Here is a 16,721-nt window from a genome sequence, read left to right on the forward strand (position 1 = left end):
TTAGTTGTGAATGTTGTGATGACTATACAAATTAGCATAAAATTGTTACAAAACTAACTAGCAGGTGGTTAGTGTAAAAAATGGTGTATGGTGTTTAAAAGTTGGCCTACAGCTATTTAAGTAGATTGTGTGATTATTTACTAAAGTGATTTGGATAGCTCACATAATGTCTATATAACATTTATAGCTTGTGTGAAGTTATTAGTAAACAATTTTTCTGCAAGATTTTTATACCAAATATCGAGTTTTTGATTGGTCAGTCTCTCATGGCAGGTTTGAGTATACAAGTCCCATATAATATGTTTTGAAAATTTTTTTCAGCTTTATTGACATCTGTTTGACAAGTGAAATGCATTTAAGCTCCAAATTGTGGTTTTGTGATGCTTATATTTTAGAGTGATCATCACAACCCAGATGACTAACATATCCATCACTTCATACAGGTTCACTGGGAGAATTAAGATGCATTCTGAACTCATAAATAATTAAAATATGAGCAGAGCTGGAGAGATGGCTCAGTGGTTAAGAGCACTGGCTCTTCTTCCAGAGGTCTTGAGTTCAATTCCCAGCAGCTCAAAGCTCTCTGCAACTCTAGTTCCAGGACTTCTAACATCCTCACACAGACAAAACACCATTGCGTGTGCGTATGCGCGTGCACGCACACACACACACATTAATTCAGCTGGGCGGTGGTGATAAGCACTTTTAGTCCCAGCACTCAAGAAGCAGAGACAGGAGGATCTTTGAGTTCAAGGACAGCCTGGTCCACAGAATGAGTTCCAGGACAGCCAGAGCTACATGGAGAATCCTATCTCTAAATCTGTACATATCAGCATAATTGGGTAATTGTCATCATTCTAGAAGTAGCATTGATCATAGTAAGAGTGAAAACTACTTTGAAACACTTAGATTGGAAGATTGGAAGGCTTTTTTTTTTTTCCTGAGTAGCTTAATATTCCTATTTATTATATCCAGGGAACGTATTTTACCTTATTGGCTCATATACTCAGCAGTGTTTTCTGAATGCCCTTCTTGTGACAGATTCCCTCCCCTGCCCTTCACCTTTCCTGCCATGGGAAGATCATCTGTCTTAGGTGGCTGTGGGTGACAGGACAGTTACGTACCTTCAGGAATCCTTTGGTTCCTTGGTCCGCCCTAGTGACTGGGTTAAGAAGGACACTGGGAGAGAGTAAAACCTCTATCCACTTCTGTTAGCGATTTGACCTTCTGTATGTCTCATCCTTCTCTCACATTATGGCCTTCTTGTCCTTTCACCAAGCTTTAGTTTGTGTCTGTGAGGATCAAGAGCTGGGGGTTGGAATCAGTTGCCCTCTCCCTGAAAATACATTATGCTAGTAGGCCATTCTGTAAATTATCAGGATTTTGCACCCATGATGCTAATATGTTGCATTTAGTGTTTTAATTTAATGCATTTAATGTGAGATCCATTCAAGTTTTTAGATAGCTCTATTACAGCTGGGAGTGGTGGTGCATGCCTTGCCTTTAAATTTAGCATTTATTGAGGATTTCTGAATTTGGAGCCAGCCTGGTTTACATAGTAAGTTGCAGGACACCAGGTCTGTATGGAGAAACCTCGTTTCAAAAAACAAAAACAAACAAATAAAACAACGACAAAAAGATTATTCAAATGCTGTTTTGTTTTTTTGTTTTTGTTTTTTCCAAGACAGGGTTTCTCTGTTTAGACCTGGATGGCCTCAAACTCACAGAGAACACCAACCTCTGCCTCCTTGAGTGCTGGGATTACAGGTGCCTGCCATTGTGCCTGGCTCAAATGCTCTTTTAAAAGGCCATTATTGAAGGAATTATGTTTTTAAAGAAGTCATTAAAAATGGTTTTAGAGAACCGTGCCTTCTTTAAGTAGGTGGGGCCCAGACTGCTGCTCAAAAGTCTCCAATGTGAAGATGTAGGACTTGATTTCGGACATGCCGGAAGAACCAGAATGGAATGTCCTCGAAAGTTTGTAGTGCACAGCACCGGGATTCGCCAGGAGCACCCTAATACCAACAGTCTCAGGGGTGGCAGAGTTCACTGTTGTGGAGAGAGTGAGCCTGATGAGTAGCCGTTGCCAGCTGGCTGTTAAACCTTACAACGAACAGCGACTTTGAACACATTGCTTGCTCTGGCCTGCGATTGGGACGGTGAGGTGAGTTCCTTCGCGAGGCACGGTTGCCATGAGTCATGTTTACGCTTGGGTGCTTTAATGAGAAGAGAATGGAAAGGGTCTTACCTTCACATGAAGGGAATATCAGAGACTGAGTCGTTGAGGTAGCCTCTAGATTTTTTATTGTCTTGTCTGTATAGTCACAACATGCCTTCAGAATGTTTTGAGAGACAGTGATTAAGAAGCAATCCTTTGGATCTTGGCTTTGACTTTGTGAGTGTAAACCCGTTGGCTTATAGGATTTCTGGGTGAGTCTTGTATCCACTTTCTTCCACTTCATGGTCCAGGCCTTGTGAACCACAGCCGTTACCTGATGGTCATGCTGCCTCTACCACTTGTAGCCTAACTCACTCATCTTTCTAGGAAGAGCCTTCTCACAGGTGCTGGGATCCCTAGATCCATAGCTCTCACCTCTGTGATCTAACACTATAGCCTTCCTCCCCGCTTGCATTCTGCTCCAGGCTTGCTGCTTTGCTGTGGCTGGTGTGGGCAGGCTACTCCTGCCTTTTCTAGATTGTTCTTTCTTTTTGAGATTTATGTTACCCTGTTTCTACTCTTTGTTCCGATCTCTGAAGGTTACTTCCACAGAGAGCCTTCATAGACTACCTTGCTTAAAAACAGAATCCTGCCCATTTCTTCTGCCTCATATTTTGTCACGATAGCTAATGCTACCACAAGTACTATCTACATCCAATAGTTTGTCCCCAAAGTTCCTAACCAGTTCAGGAGCTTACAGTGTGTACTCAGATACTTGTTTAATGAATACTGGTGCTTTTGGTTTCACATACTGTGTCTCAAATTAAATACAACTGGCATGTAAGTTGTACTACATACAGATGTGAAAAAGCATCTGGTTAAAGTAGGCAAGCAAAGCAGCTGTTCTAGTCTATTGTGTGTTGTTAGTAGTTGAATTGTCCAGCAGAGGGCAGTAGATCCAGGGCTATAACTGTGACCTACTTTCAAATAAGATTTTAAATGGACTAGAACCAAAAAGTGTAGTTTAGTGTAGCTGTTCTGTAAGGCTGGCGTGGTCCTTAAGTGTGATCTAATGTTGGCTCTTCAATTGCTATCTTATTTAAAAATTAAGGGTTGCAATAGGGTGAGAGACAGACTGCTAGAGAAATTTTGTTTGTAGTTTTTAATACTAACATAGAATCAGTAAAAGGAACCGCCCTTTAAAAATGAGCAAACATAAAATTATTATGCAGTTACCTGTGTGCGACAAGATGATGGCTTTAGTATAGATTTTAAAATGCCAGCACTGAGAAGTGGAGATGAACAGAGTCCCACCCTAACCAATTAGCTGTTTGCAATCGATACCTGTGAGTAAATGGAAAACTTATAAAATGTCACTCAGCATACCAGTAACACTCCAGGGCAGATCCCATGTTGCCAACGCAAAAGTGATTTTATGCTTTTGTGTGTGTGTGTGTGTGTGTGCATAAAGTTGGATGAGTAGGGAGGTGGGGAGGCTCTAGGAAGAGTTGGATGAAAGGGAAGAATATGTTCAAAATATCTTGTATGACTATTTTAAACTAAAAAACAATATAAGTCTTTCTGTTAGGAAAAAAAATCCAAAACCCAGAAAACTAAAAACAACAATAAAAATGTTCTTTTTTTTCCAGCATTGTATTTTAAGCGTATGTTCCAGGGGTTTTGTTTTTGTGTGTGTGTGTGTTTGTTTTTGTTGCTTTTTTTTTTTAATAGAAAACTGTACATTTTTGGGGGTTAGGAATCCACATGAAGAAATGCCTGATACCCAAATCGGGATATTTTTACATTATACAGAAGGCAACACACTCACACTCTGCAGCAATCTGCCTTGTCTGTACATGCAAATATGTGTAGCTTTCATTCTTCAGTCTGTTCACTTCAGTGTATTTAGTTTCTTTAAACATTTAGGTCCCCCTCACTTAATATTCAAATGTTTTAACTAGGCTCTGCATGTTGCAGCACACCAGCTGCTTTCATTCTTTAACCAGCCAGAAATGTCTGCTACTGATAGCCTAGGTCTTTCTAAATTGAGCCTTTGCTGTGTTCTGAAGCAAAAGGAGTCCCTGAAGACATACTGAAATACGTGTCTTTGCAATAAAAACCCAAGGAGAGTAGCTTAACTTTCAAAAACAATTTTAATGATATTTAACAACATGAAAAGGATGACTGACAACTAAATAAAAACTTTTCTGTCTGGTTTTTGTGCTTTGATATCAGAAAAGGCTTTTATTTATGCCAATTACTACAATTTGATTGTTTCTAAGAAGTCAGATAAATTCACCAAGTTGGTGTACAAACAAATACATTCATCTTATATACGTTTGATGGAGGACAAAACACATTTAATTAGGACCAGCAAACATTACCTCTCACTATAATTACTCATCACATGTAAAGGAAATAAGACAATTTCCTCTTTACAAAATAGACAATTCTAATACAGTTGTCCAATATATACATTTACATTTTGGCTTCATTTGCCAAAATCAAGTACAAACAATACAATCTATATATTTACACAATGACTACATCTTTATACATTAAAACTCAAAGTAGTAAATATTTTACTTCCAGCTTTACCCCCGTGTTTATCTTTTACCCCTGGATGTTTACCCTTTCATGTTGATGAAAATGAGCTTCCAGGAAACACATGAAGGGCATAGTCCCAGGAGACCGTGTGTAGAATCTAGATGAGGGAGCTCGGCTGAGAATCCTGCCTTCCGTTTAATGAAATCTTAATGGGATTTTCACATGCTGGGTTCAGCTATGTGTCGGGATAGACACAGTATAACATTGTATTTAATAATTTAGAGTAGTCACTTACATGACTATCCTAAGTTGACTTTAGTTTTCTTTATTCTTCACAGTTAAAAAGGCAAGTTTCACTGATGTATAAAAACAACACTGCTAGCTAAAAAAACATTTGTCCAGTTACGCATTCATAGTTTGCTGCTCAAATGAGTGTTGCATAATTCTAAATGAGACTGGTTTCTTTATTACACTATTTAACCTTGCTGCTATTTATAGAGTTGTGTGCTGACCATGCAAGAAGTGACTCAGGTTTTAAGATCACATTTTGTGATCTACCATTTATGAAATGGAATTTTTAACCTGACATCTTTTGAGTCCCATACTTACTTTTAAAGTAGAGGTATCGTTCAATGGACCACATAAATTCCTTGCAAACTCCACCTACTCGATCTCCCCCCCCCCCCAGTATTTTTTAAAAATACTTTGCCTAAAATTTCTTGAAAAAAAAAAAAGAGTCATTTGGCAAAGGCGGGATATTTGTTATTGTCAGGGTCGTGGTGGAAGATGAAGTCTGTCTTTGAGTAGGTAGAGGCCAGGGATGGCTGCTTAAAAGGCCCGAGACAGCCCCTTCCCTCCTAAAACTGTCTGCTCCAAAATGACAATATGGCTAAAGCTCACAAACCCTGGGCTGTGCGTGTGTGTGTGTGTGTGTGTGCGTGCGTGCGTGCGTGCATGTGTGTGAGAGAGAAAGAGAAATGGGTTATAGTCTGTGTCTAAGTCTTAGTTGTAAGCCAGCATCTTACCCCTTATAGACTAATCAGGGCTGATGACATAAGCCAAGGCTAGCTAGAGGTCTCAAGCCTATGTGTATAGTAGATAACCCTAGTTTACTGCCTGTTGGAGAGGGAGGCCGTACAATAAAGAAACTGGGTGTGTGTGTGTGTGTGTAGGTTAGCCTAGCGTGTGAAGTGTTCTCTAGCAACCTAATGACTGTTTTCTCCACTGTTTAAAATAAAATTTTGGTTAGAGTGGCACGGTGACTCCACACGAGTGCTAAAAGAACTGCTTACATCACAAGGACTGGGTGTTGGGCTTCCTGGCAGCCTGTAAGAGTTTCAACAGTTAGGGCTGAACATTTTTTGCCTGCCTAAATCCAGCACAGAGGGTGGCCCTTCTAAGCTAGTGGTATCTGCTGCTGCTCCAACTTACAAATCCCTGAGCTGTCCCATTTTCACGTGTGTGTGTGTGTGTATCTACAGCTATAAATTCAGGTTCAGTTTTCTTGTTTAGCAGCAAATGAAAACTCCCTAAAGTTAAGGAGTGTGTAACACAGGTGTGTGAATGAAACAGGAGATACTCTCATCCTAATACTTGGGGTGTGTGTAGGCATGGGTGGGTTGGGAGGTTGGGATTCATGGTGTCGGAGCCGTGGGTGTTGAGTAAAGGAAAGTGGATAATTACAGGAGAGAAAGGCAAGGCTGCATGGGCCTTCTGCCATTAGGGCAGCAGGAAAGGGGAAAGGTAAGGGAGGCAGTTTGTGGAAGAAATTGTTCATCCTTGGCAAATGCACTAGGTATCTCCCAGACAGCTCATCGATTAGAAGATTCCTAAAAGGAATGACCCCTAGCAGACAGTTAGACTATAAATTGTTATATTATAGGTTACAAGTAAATTTTGGTGCCTTGGTTTTTAAACCTCTTCCAGCTTAAGGTTTATGGAGGTTTCTTTAGTAGATGGTATATTTATCTGCAAATATTCAATATGTGTGTTTATATATAGTGTGTGTGTGCGTGCGTGTGTGTATGTGTGTGTGTATGTGTATGTGTGTATTTCCCTTGGTTATTCAAGCATATTTATAATAGGATATGACTCAGAAGAGACAGTCAGGGGCCGAAGGAAAGCACACGTTTTTGTTTTTGTGTTTGTTTTTCCAATTGTTTTAAGAGGTCCCACTAAGCTAAGCCCCAGCCATCATTCATCTTTTCCTTTTAGACAGGGTCTAAAACCGTAAATTGTCCAGGATAGCCTTGAACTCACTGTAAGCTCAGGGAGACCTTGGACTCCCAACTCCTGTCTCAGCTTCCTGAGTAGCTGAGATTACTGTCCTACAATAGCAGGACTTTTTTTTTTTTTTAACTTAGTTTATAAATAAGATTATCACTTAAAAGTATCTTCTGCTGCAACCTTGGATGAGCAACATAAATTGAAAAGCAATCTATGCTGGTTTTCTCTCTTGTCAGCAAACTTTCGTATTTATTAGAATAGTAATATGATTATATGTGTGTGGAAAGTACTCAGTGTTCTTATATATACATATATGATACATATATATAATCCACAATATTATTTTTGTCAGTTATATAATATATACTTATATATGCTATATTTATAATCTATAACATATATAATATATATTATGTATAATATTCACGCCAGGTACTCTCCACTTTATCGTCACTGTTAATTAAATTAAAAAGCATTCCCCATAACATTTTCCCACCCCCAAATCTGAAAACCGTTACAATTTTCTTGAAGTTTTTTCATGCCCTAGAAGCATCCCACCTTCCTGGTAGAATGTAGACAGTGGACTAGACAGTCTGTAGAGTCCCTTTTTTCCCTTTCTATGTAATGTCTTTTGTCTTTCCGCCCCTTGTCACTACCCACTTCTTCATTCCCAACTGACCAGCAGTTACCCTGAAATTATCAGGCTAGTTTACCGATTAAAGTATTTAAAAGTGGACTTTAAAAGAAATCCATCCACCACACTAGTGAACCTTCGCTGGGATTCCACTGGCCCCTGTGCGGTGGTGTCTGCGGCTGGTTTAGCTGTTGAGTTCCGTGGTCTCCTCCATCTCATCTGGATTTTGGCCCATTTTTTTGTATTGTCTTTTGAAGAAGCCGAGCTGTAAGATGACAACATACCCAGTTATCACCCCGTGATTACATTCACTAGCCAGCAGACACATGCACCCACATCACGCTGTGGCCGCGAAGTACCGACAGTTAAGAAGAATGATGTTACTACCTATGGCTTACTCAGCAGGTGCCTTTGCCCTGCTTCACTGCACACTCCCGGCAGCTCCTCTGGACGGCCTGGAGTTTGGGGGTGTGCACAGCCACTGGCCAATGTCTTCACACCCATGTGCTGAGGAACACTATGCCCAGAGAGTGAAGTCTCATTGTGTGAAACTGAGTTTCTGTCATTTTATTTATCTAAAACTGAACAAAATGTTCAGGGTGCTGGAAGATAGGGAAGCTAAAACAAAATCAAAGTCCTTATTGGTTTTCAAAGACTTGAGCAAGAAAGTACAAACAATCATGTATTTTTTTTCTTGGATGGCAAGAGGTATACCATGCCTCATTCAAGTTGCTGTTTTGTAGGGCAATTCAAAATGGGGCCCTTCGGGAGTGCCACATTTTAGCCATGATAGTTTCTTACCTTCCACAAACCTGCAACCACCGCTGACAGCAAAAGGATCCCAGCAATTATGCTTCCAATGATAACTCCTGTTGGTACTTCTGCTTTCTCTGTGGGTTTCATTATCATAAGAGGAATCTGTGAATAAATACATGCTTCAAACTGAGTTATCTGTTTAGCAGAAAAATGAAATGCCCAAGGCAATACAGCACTTTATAAAAACCATCCACAATTCTAGAGGGGAGTCAGAGCTCGCCATTCCTCATGCATCATGAAGAGCATGTTGTAGAGAAGATAACTTGAAGCCTCAGATGAGCACAGTCTTTCTCCTCTCTTCCTCAGATGCATTGGCACCCTATGGCTATACTGCGCCGAAGGTCTCAGATGCTTTTTTAAAAAATAGGCCCTACAGTTTCTGGTACAGAATTTTGTGCTCAAAGGAGACCAAAGCATCTTAGGAAGGGGCCAAGCATTGCCTCTTCTAACCTCTCATTCAGTCACTTTGTATTAGCATTTAAAGTACTGATTTCAGTCTCACTGAAGTTTGACATAAAATACTGAAAAGGTGGAACAGGTAGCCCAGGGGTGATGTTGACATTTTCAGTAGTCACATTGCCCTTGAGTGTATTGGTGATGCCCACATCCCATGGCGATCTTGGTGGCAGTGGCATGCAGTGGCAGCCCCAGGGGCCTGAGCAGTGACACTTGATAATCTTTTCCTTAGTTGAGAAAAGGATCTTCACAAAATAGTCTTAAAGGGTTACAGAGCCAAAGGGGACAAAAATTAGCTCATTTACTTGATAGTGTTTTAGACTGTGGTGACGGACAAGCTGCTTTTGATGAGGCGGGATAACTAGAGAGCCCCGTCAGTGACCGTGTTTCCCCTTGTTTGTATTGAAAGATCTGAAATGTTCTTAATAAAATTACTATAGATTCATACAATTCACTGCTGTGTAGCAGCGTGGTCCCAAGGTTCTATTCCTGAGGTCACCAATCTGGGTCTCCCTATACCCTGGAACACCTTTGTGCATCAGATTTTGAAATGGGCCTGGGTGTCTTGATGTAGGGGTTTGCCAATATATGATTTGGATTCCAAGTAGTCCTCGAAAGATGATCTAAATTGTTTGGATTATGGAATAATTTCACAGACACACCTAAGAAGTCAGCTTCTGCTATTAATTAGTATTATTATTAGAAAAACCAAGAAAAGAAAAAAAGTTTGTTTTGTTCATGAAAATGAAACTTTCAGTTTTCAATGAATACGTCCAAGGGCTACTTTTATGAAAGATAGATGTTAGCAGAGTTCACCGATCACTCGGATGCTGAATCTTCCTAAAATGTGCTTTGAAAACAGTCTGTATTGCTTTCTCCCATTCCTGGGTTTGCAGCAGTTCGAGTTTGGAGCCTGTGCTTCCTTTGGCTCTATTTCCGGCTTTCCATGCCCAGCCTCTGCAGAGAGGGTGTGGGCTTTCATTAAGGTTTCCAAATCAGAGGCAGAAAAGCTGCCTCTATTGTGTGGATCATTTTTTTTTCTGGGACAAAAGTGGGATGGCAGTGTTGTGAACTCAACACAGGCATTGAGCGAAGCCCAGAGTTCACGGGGCCCTTTTTCTAACTGATCTGTAGGCAGGAGAACTGGACAGAGGCCAACTGTCCAGCTGGCCTTGGGGGCAGAGTCATGAACTGGCTTCCAGTTCTTAAACAAAAGCATTGGGAAGAAACTGCTTGGGGCCTCTGCCAGTAGATTAGCTGGGCATGGAAATCCTGCTATATCTAAAAATGGCACAGGCTAACCAGAGGCTCACTGCTAAGGAAGGTTGCCTGTGCCAGTCTTTGGAACAGACAGCCTTTGTCTCGTGTAAAAGGACACTTCTCCATAGCACCCCTCCACCCCCCTTTTAAATGAAGGGTTAGGTTTGTAGTTCTCTAGAATGCAAGGTCATGAATGGACATGTCATATAAGAAGTACTTTTAAAAAGTTGAATACATGACTTATTTACACATTCTTTTACAGTGCTCTAGATTCAATTTAGGATTTTAGTCAGGATAACTTAGGCGTATTTCTCAGATCCCGGTGGCCTCTCCCAGCACAGGAAGCAGTGGTAATGCTGCTTTAGGCATGGTGTCTAAATATGACAGAGCCTCTGTTTGTACCTCTTTGGAGAATCATCACTTTTAGAGAGCTGTGAGAGGATAGGAGGAAGGCAAGTGTTTCTGGACTTTCTGAGTCGCAGACAAGACACTCTTGTTAGATCTCAACCCAAGAAAGCCCGGGCCTCAGCATTTCAGTAAGAACCTTCTGCCTGCACACAGATGAGAAGATGACTGTGTTTCACACACTCGAATGTCTGTCTCAGGGAGGGATGCAACACAACTCACCGTGACAGTGTTCTCCTCAATCACGTACAACTGAGGGTTATGCGTATCGATTTCCGCTGCTGCCGTCAGCTGCACCGTCTGGAAACTCGACTGGAACACAGAAGGAAAACCTTTTACCCTTGCAGCAGTAACCACAGAAAACCTGGGATGTTTAAGATTAATTCGGTTCCTGGCGCCCAGGCCTGAAGGTTCAGCCCTTTGCAAGCCTGTACTCGCTGCATGGGCCCATCCAAAGCTGCTGGGCAGCCTTTGACATGTGCAGTGACTGACGCCTGCCTCTGCCAACTAAACCAAACCTCAGGGTGGCACCCAGACAGGAGCCTTGGAAACACCTCTTTACGTTATTCAAATTTGAAAAGGATTTAAACAGAAGGCTTACAAGACTTGTTTTTAAAAGGAAAAGCTTGTCACTAAAATTGTTTTCCCTTAAGTTTAGTGAAACTTAATACAGGAAAGGAAATTTCACAGGGTACTCTTTTTATCTGTGCCTGATCAAGACACACAGTGAAATGGAAAAGCAGCATCTGAATTTCCTCTTGGCTGCACATGCATAAAATACCACTCTCTAAAAAATATACCTGAGCTTGATGATGGGTGTTGGCAGCAGAAACCCTGAGCCTCCTGACATGTTGTACCACATTCAGAATGACTTCACATGTCCTGATCTCAGTGTCTCTATCAGATGACACTGATGCATGAGAAGGACATGTACGTTTGCTGATGCTACGAGTAAGGCTATAAGAGAAGTTTACACGCCACCGTGAATGTGTTTACGGAAAAAGTCTGCTCTGTGAGAACCTGACTGATGCAGATAGATGTCTTGCTGTTTGCACTTGCTATACAACAGAAACAAATTGCGGGCTTCATGGTTATGTGAGCTGGAACCCGACCTGAATATTTTAGATCCATCTTCATGAGCTGTGGCGATTAGTGCCCCACTGTTTTGGTTACTAGGGTACGACATCTTCATGAAGCAATTTGCAGACTATATCCAGGAGCCAGCTAGAGAGAATGTATTTCCAAAAAGTGAGCAATCTGTTTCCTTTCTGCTGGCCCAGTCTCTGGTTATTCTTAATTTTCTCAAGATGGAAGATTGCATCATACATTAACCCTAAACTCTGATCTTTTAAACATATGTTATAGGTGAAACATTAAGAGTAGTTACACGTGTGTGTGTGTGTGTGTAGAGATGGCTCAGTGGTTGCGAGCCCTTATTTCTCTTGCAGAGGACTCCAGCTCAGTTACCACCTCCAATCACAGTAGATCCAATTCCCTTTCCTGACCTCCAAGGACACCTATATACATATATTACATACACATGAACTCATGTATGCGTGTGTGTGCATGCACGCGCACAGACACATACAAATTAATTCATTTTTTTAAAAAAAATTGACGATGATAGAAATTTAAACAAAATTTGCAGTAAAGTGAATGCTGGGCTGTAGCCCTGTAGACTGTGTGATGAAATAATTGTTTTTACAGTGCTAATATGGCTTCCCACCCAGAGCTGGCTGGTTTTACATACACCTGGTGCCCTGCAATGTTAACTAGCACAGGCAGGTGTACCTCATCCGCCCAGGAGAACAAAGTAACAAGCCCGAGCAGCCAGCATGGGATGAGATACTTGAAACGTTAGGCCGACGTGCACTGCGTCAGCAAAGGGAGTAACAAGGCTCCACATAGTGAGCCCCATGTTGGAAATGAGCCCCGAATCTCAGACTGGAGCATGTACTTGGCTGTTAAAATAGGGGAGAGTGAGGAAGAGGTAAACAGTTGGCCTCTAGTAGGTGGAAGTCATGCTGGGCTTGCTTCACACCCAGTAACTTTGATCCATGCTTTCTCGCTTTAACGACCATAACTATTGTGGAAAACGATAAATTCTCTACTGCTTAAGAACTTGGCTCCCAGAGGGGTGGGGGGGGGAGAGGCTGCCTCTGAGTCTGAGAGGCACATCCACAAAGCCTGACAGTTAAAATTGTGTGGTGTCAAGCAAACTCTAGAAAATCCAAATAACTTTTTGGAGAGCTGAAGTGACAATATTTTGATGTGCAAAAGTCAGCCTTCCTTCTCACTTGGCAAAGTTTGTTATGAAAATATTTGGTCTTCAGATCTAAGGAGCCAGGAACAAATTGGTAAGGCTGAGTACTGTGCCACAGCAGCTGGGGACCATGGAGAGCCTCCAGCAGCAGGCCTCACACCTGAGGCCTTAGAACTGTCCCAGAGGCTTTAAAGCCAAATCCCGACCCCTCACTCTCCCCACTTCCCCAGTTCTGTAATCTTTCTCTAAACTTTCACCACTTTTTTCCTCAATCTTATTGCTTATGTTTAGACTCCAGGGCCAAGTTAGGCAGGTGCTCTCTAATCTAACATAGAACTCCAAATCAGAGAGTGGGGATTATTGCTGATTTTGCAATGGTGAAAATCGAAGGACCAGAGTATAAAAAAGATCCACTGAGAGCCCTATAGATCTTCCCCCGCCCCCGGCCAAAGATTCAGACTAAGATATTTTCTCAATAATCAGAGCTGGCCTTGGAAGGGGGACTAGCTAGTCATTCCTGCAGTCAGGATCAAGGAGGCTGAGGCCTTCCCCTTCTTATGTTACCTGTATTTACATTGCTCCTTCGATATATTTACAAGCCTGGCTGCCCAACCCCTGCCCAAATGGTGCTGTGCATTCTGTGCTCTCTTCAGGCCTGCTGTGCAGAGAAGCAACATTGACAGTTCTGTTGGCGCTTTCTTTTCCACGGAGACGGAAGTAACCTGAGAGTTGTGCGCTTTCTGGGCTCACTCATCAAATTAAAGGGAAACCAGAAGAGCAGAGGGCCTGCCTCTTCTAATAGAGGGAAATGGACCCTCTTGCTGGACTTGTCTTCTGCATGGTTTAAGATCAATAATACCCTTAGCTGAGAACCCAAGAGGAGAGACAGAGGTATGAACATCCCGATTTGGGTTTGACTGCAAAAAGAGAACTGTGGGGACATCTCAAGAGAGACCAAGAAGAAGCTTTGTTATGGCAAAGACAGCAAAGGCATCTTTGGCACCATTCATGGAGATCCCATGGGCTGGTGTAGCATTGAAGAGGCAGACCTCGAGATGAGCTCTCTGGGTGATTCTCAGGCAAGGCTAGGCACGGCGAGCATTGGAAAAGGATGTGAACTTTACTACTTCAAGTAGGGTTGTTCTGGTTTGCTTGGGCACTGCTGACTGAAGGCAGGGTGCTAGTTCATCAAAAAGGAATACTACTCTTGGCAATGAAGCTGCACATTCTCATGCCCTCTCCATGAACCCGCTGGGTAAAGCTGATACTTACAGCAGCAAAGGTCCTGTTCCAAACTCTGGTGGTCACATTGATGAAGTACTCAGCTTTCACGTGAAGGTCTTTCAGCCAGCAGGTGACATTGCTGCACGAGGTGGTTCTGCAGTCCTTTCAGATTAGAGTCGATAGGAGAGAAAGAGAAGGAGGGAGGAGAGAGAATGCTAAAACTTTAGAAAAAGATAAACTCAGTGCTAGGAAGGTTGAGAACTATTGTTGTACTAGTACTTATAACTCTTCTTCAAGGGATTTTGGAATCATGTCTCAGAATATAAAGAACACTGACTGTTTTCCCTGAGCCATTTCTTATTCATATGGTTAGACTCAGAGATAACAGAAATCTGCAAAAAGAAGGGCTCAACCTATTCATTATACTATTGGTGACCCTAAAAGCAAAACACAGTAACTAACTCACGTTATAAGCAATGTGCTAGGCAGGTAAATTGTTGAACAGAAACAGCAAGTAGTATAATTTAATCATTAAACTTAATGATAATAATGAACTTCTTAGATTAAAATATGCGAGCAAAAGAATCAGTGGTTATCAGTGGTTGGGAGAGAGGGAGTACACATAGCACAGTGGACTTTTAGAGTTGGGAAATCATTGTACATGCTGCCAGAATGTACAGGCACAGGCCATTTACGTGTTCGAAGTCCATACTGTGAATATTTGAAAGTTCCACCACAAACGTCAATGTAAACTATGGCTTTAAGCAATGATATGTTAGTGTAGGCCTGTCACTTGTGACAAATGTACCAGTCTGTCATGTGGTTTTGACGGCGAGGTATATGGGGAACTATTTTACATTTCACAGAATTTTGTTACGTATTGCTTAAAAAAAAAAAATAAAGCCTGTTTAGGAAGAGTCGATGGGGACCAGAAATATGTTGCAGTGGATAAAAGCACTTGCAAGCGTTGGGACCAAAGTTCAAGTCCTCAGCAGCCACATATAAAGCTTGACCTGGCCGTCTGTGCCTGTCACTCCAGTGTTGGGGAGACCGTGCAGAAACAGGTGGATCCTGGGAGTTCTCCAGAAATCTAGCCTAGTCAAAATGATGAGCATCCACTGCAGTGAGAGATCCTGTCTCAAGGTAATACGAAGTCTCAAGGTAATAAAGAAGTGCCCCAGCCTATGTATCATTCATATGACAACATTTCCTGATACTCCTATGAATATACCATACAGCTACACACACACAGATAGAAACACACACACACATATGCATGCATACTCTATACCACACACAGGAGCACAGACTATACCATAATACAGACATAAACATTGTACATACACATAGGCTGCTCACCATGCTTCCCCAACACACATTGTGCACAAACACACACATGGTGGGGGTTGGTCTGGTGGTATACATTCTTATGGTAATTACTGGCCCTAAGATCTGGTTGCTGCCCACGCAAGCACATTCTCACATATACCTGTCCTTGTTGTGTAAACCTTGCCTAAGAAATTATTCCCAGTTAGTTAATAATAAAATGCTGCCGCATCTGGGCAGGAAGGTGGGTGTGGCTAAGGTTTGTAGGCTTGGAGAAGAGGAGGATCATGGGAAGGAGAAGGAGAGAGGTACCAGAAGAGAAAGAAGGAGAGGTTTTGATGGGTTGGCCTGGAGAGAAGCATATGTCCAGATCTTCATGGACAGAAGAAAACAGTCCAGATGAAGAACATTAACAAGTATTTTGGGACAAATAGAAATTATTAGAGCAGATGGAGTGGGGGCTTGGGAGGTAAAGGTAACTTAGAAAGTAATATCTGCCATGTCCCAGGTAAAATAGGCTAGTCTAAAATTTATCAGATGTGTGTGTCTTTATTGATTGTGATAGCAGATTAGATAATACAGCCGTAATAACTCTAGGTTAATAATAAACATCATTAGACCTACCCTTAAATTAACCACAACACACATCCAACATCCAACAACAACAAACCCTGAGATACCAAAACCAGTCTATGACCTTGGCTTATATAAGGCCATAAAATAAAAACAATAACATGTAACAACAGACATATGTACCTATGTATTAACATATACAGAAGAAAAAGTTTTATGTCATCTTTTTTTTTTTCTAGTTATTCCACCCATCACAAAATAAAACAGTTACAAATAAAGAAAGCAACCCAGGAGAACTTAGTACCATTTAGAGTTATTGCCTACTTACCCAGTGACTGAGTCTGCGCTGACTGTGCCAGCTGCTAAGCTAACCTCTTTCCCAGAGAGCAGGGTGCATGGGGAGCAGGGGCAGTCAGCACACGGAGTTCCTTTGTAGGTTAGCAGAGGGAGCATTGCTCTGTTGGTTCCCCCTACTCTACTCACCATCCCCCAACCCGTCTGCACCCTGCACTTCCAGGAGCTTCCAGGAGCTTCCATGTCACATCACACATGTCCTCAGCTTGATTCTGTGAACTGGCGACCTGAACTTGAAGACATGTTTGCTGTATCCTAATACACACTCGCCATCGAAGGCAAAAGGAGAACACGCTGGGGCAGTGGTTCTCAACCTTCCTAATGCTGTGACCCTTTAGTAAAGTTCCTCCTGCTGTGGTGACCCTCAGCCATGAAATTATTTTTGTTGCTACTTCATAGCTGTAATTTTGCTGCTGTTATGAATCCTAATGTAAATACCTGATATTTCTGATGGTCTTAGGTGACCCCTGTGAAAGGGT

The 16,721-nt window shown here is 41.9% G+C and overlaps 1 protein-coding gene across 1 annotated transcript in view; it reads right to left on the reverse strand.

Moving 5' to 3' along the window:
- Positions 1–4,292: 4,292 nt before the first annotated feature.
- Itga2 (integrin subunit alpha 2) overlaps positions 4,293–16,721 on the reverse strand; it is a 107,692-nt gene continuing 95,263 nt past the window's right edge. The window contains exons 27-30 of the mRNA XM_060385731.1: positions 14,038–14,151; positions 10,725–10,814; positions 8,367–8,483; positions 4,293–7,830 (exon numbers count right to left, since the gene is read on the reverse strand). Of these exons, the coding sequence (XP_060241714.1) occupies positions 7,750–7,830; positions 8,367–8,483; positions 10,725–10,814; positions 14,038–14,151 (402 nt within the window). The 3' untranslated portion in view covers positions 4,293–7,749. The remainder of the gene's footprint in view (positions 7,831–8,366; positions 8,484–10,724; positions 10,815–14,037; positions 14,152–16,721) is intronic.

Source organism: Meriones unguiculatus, chromosome 6 (genome assembly GCF_030254825.1).
Source record: "Meriones unguiculatus strain TT.TT164.6M chromosome 6, Bangor_MerUng_6.1, whole genome shotgun sequence".
Taxonomy (NCBI): domain Eukaryota; kingdom Metazoa; phylum Chordata; class Mammalia; order Rodentia; family Muridae; genus Meriones; species Meriones unguiculatus.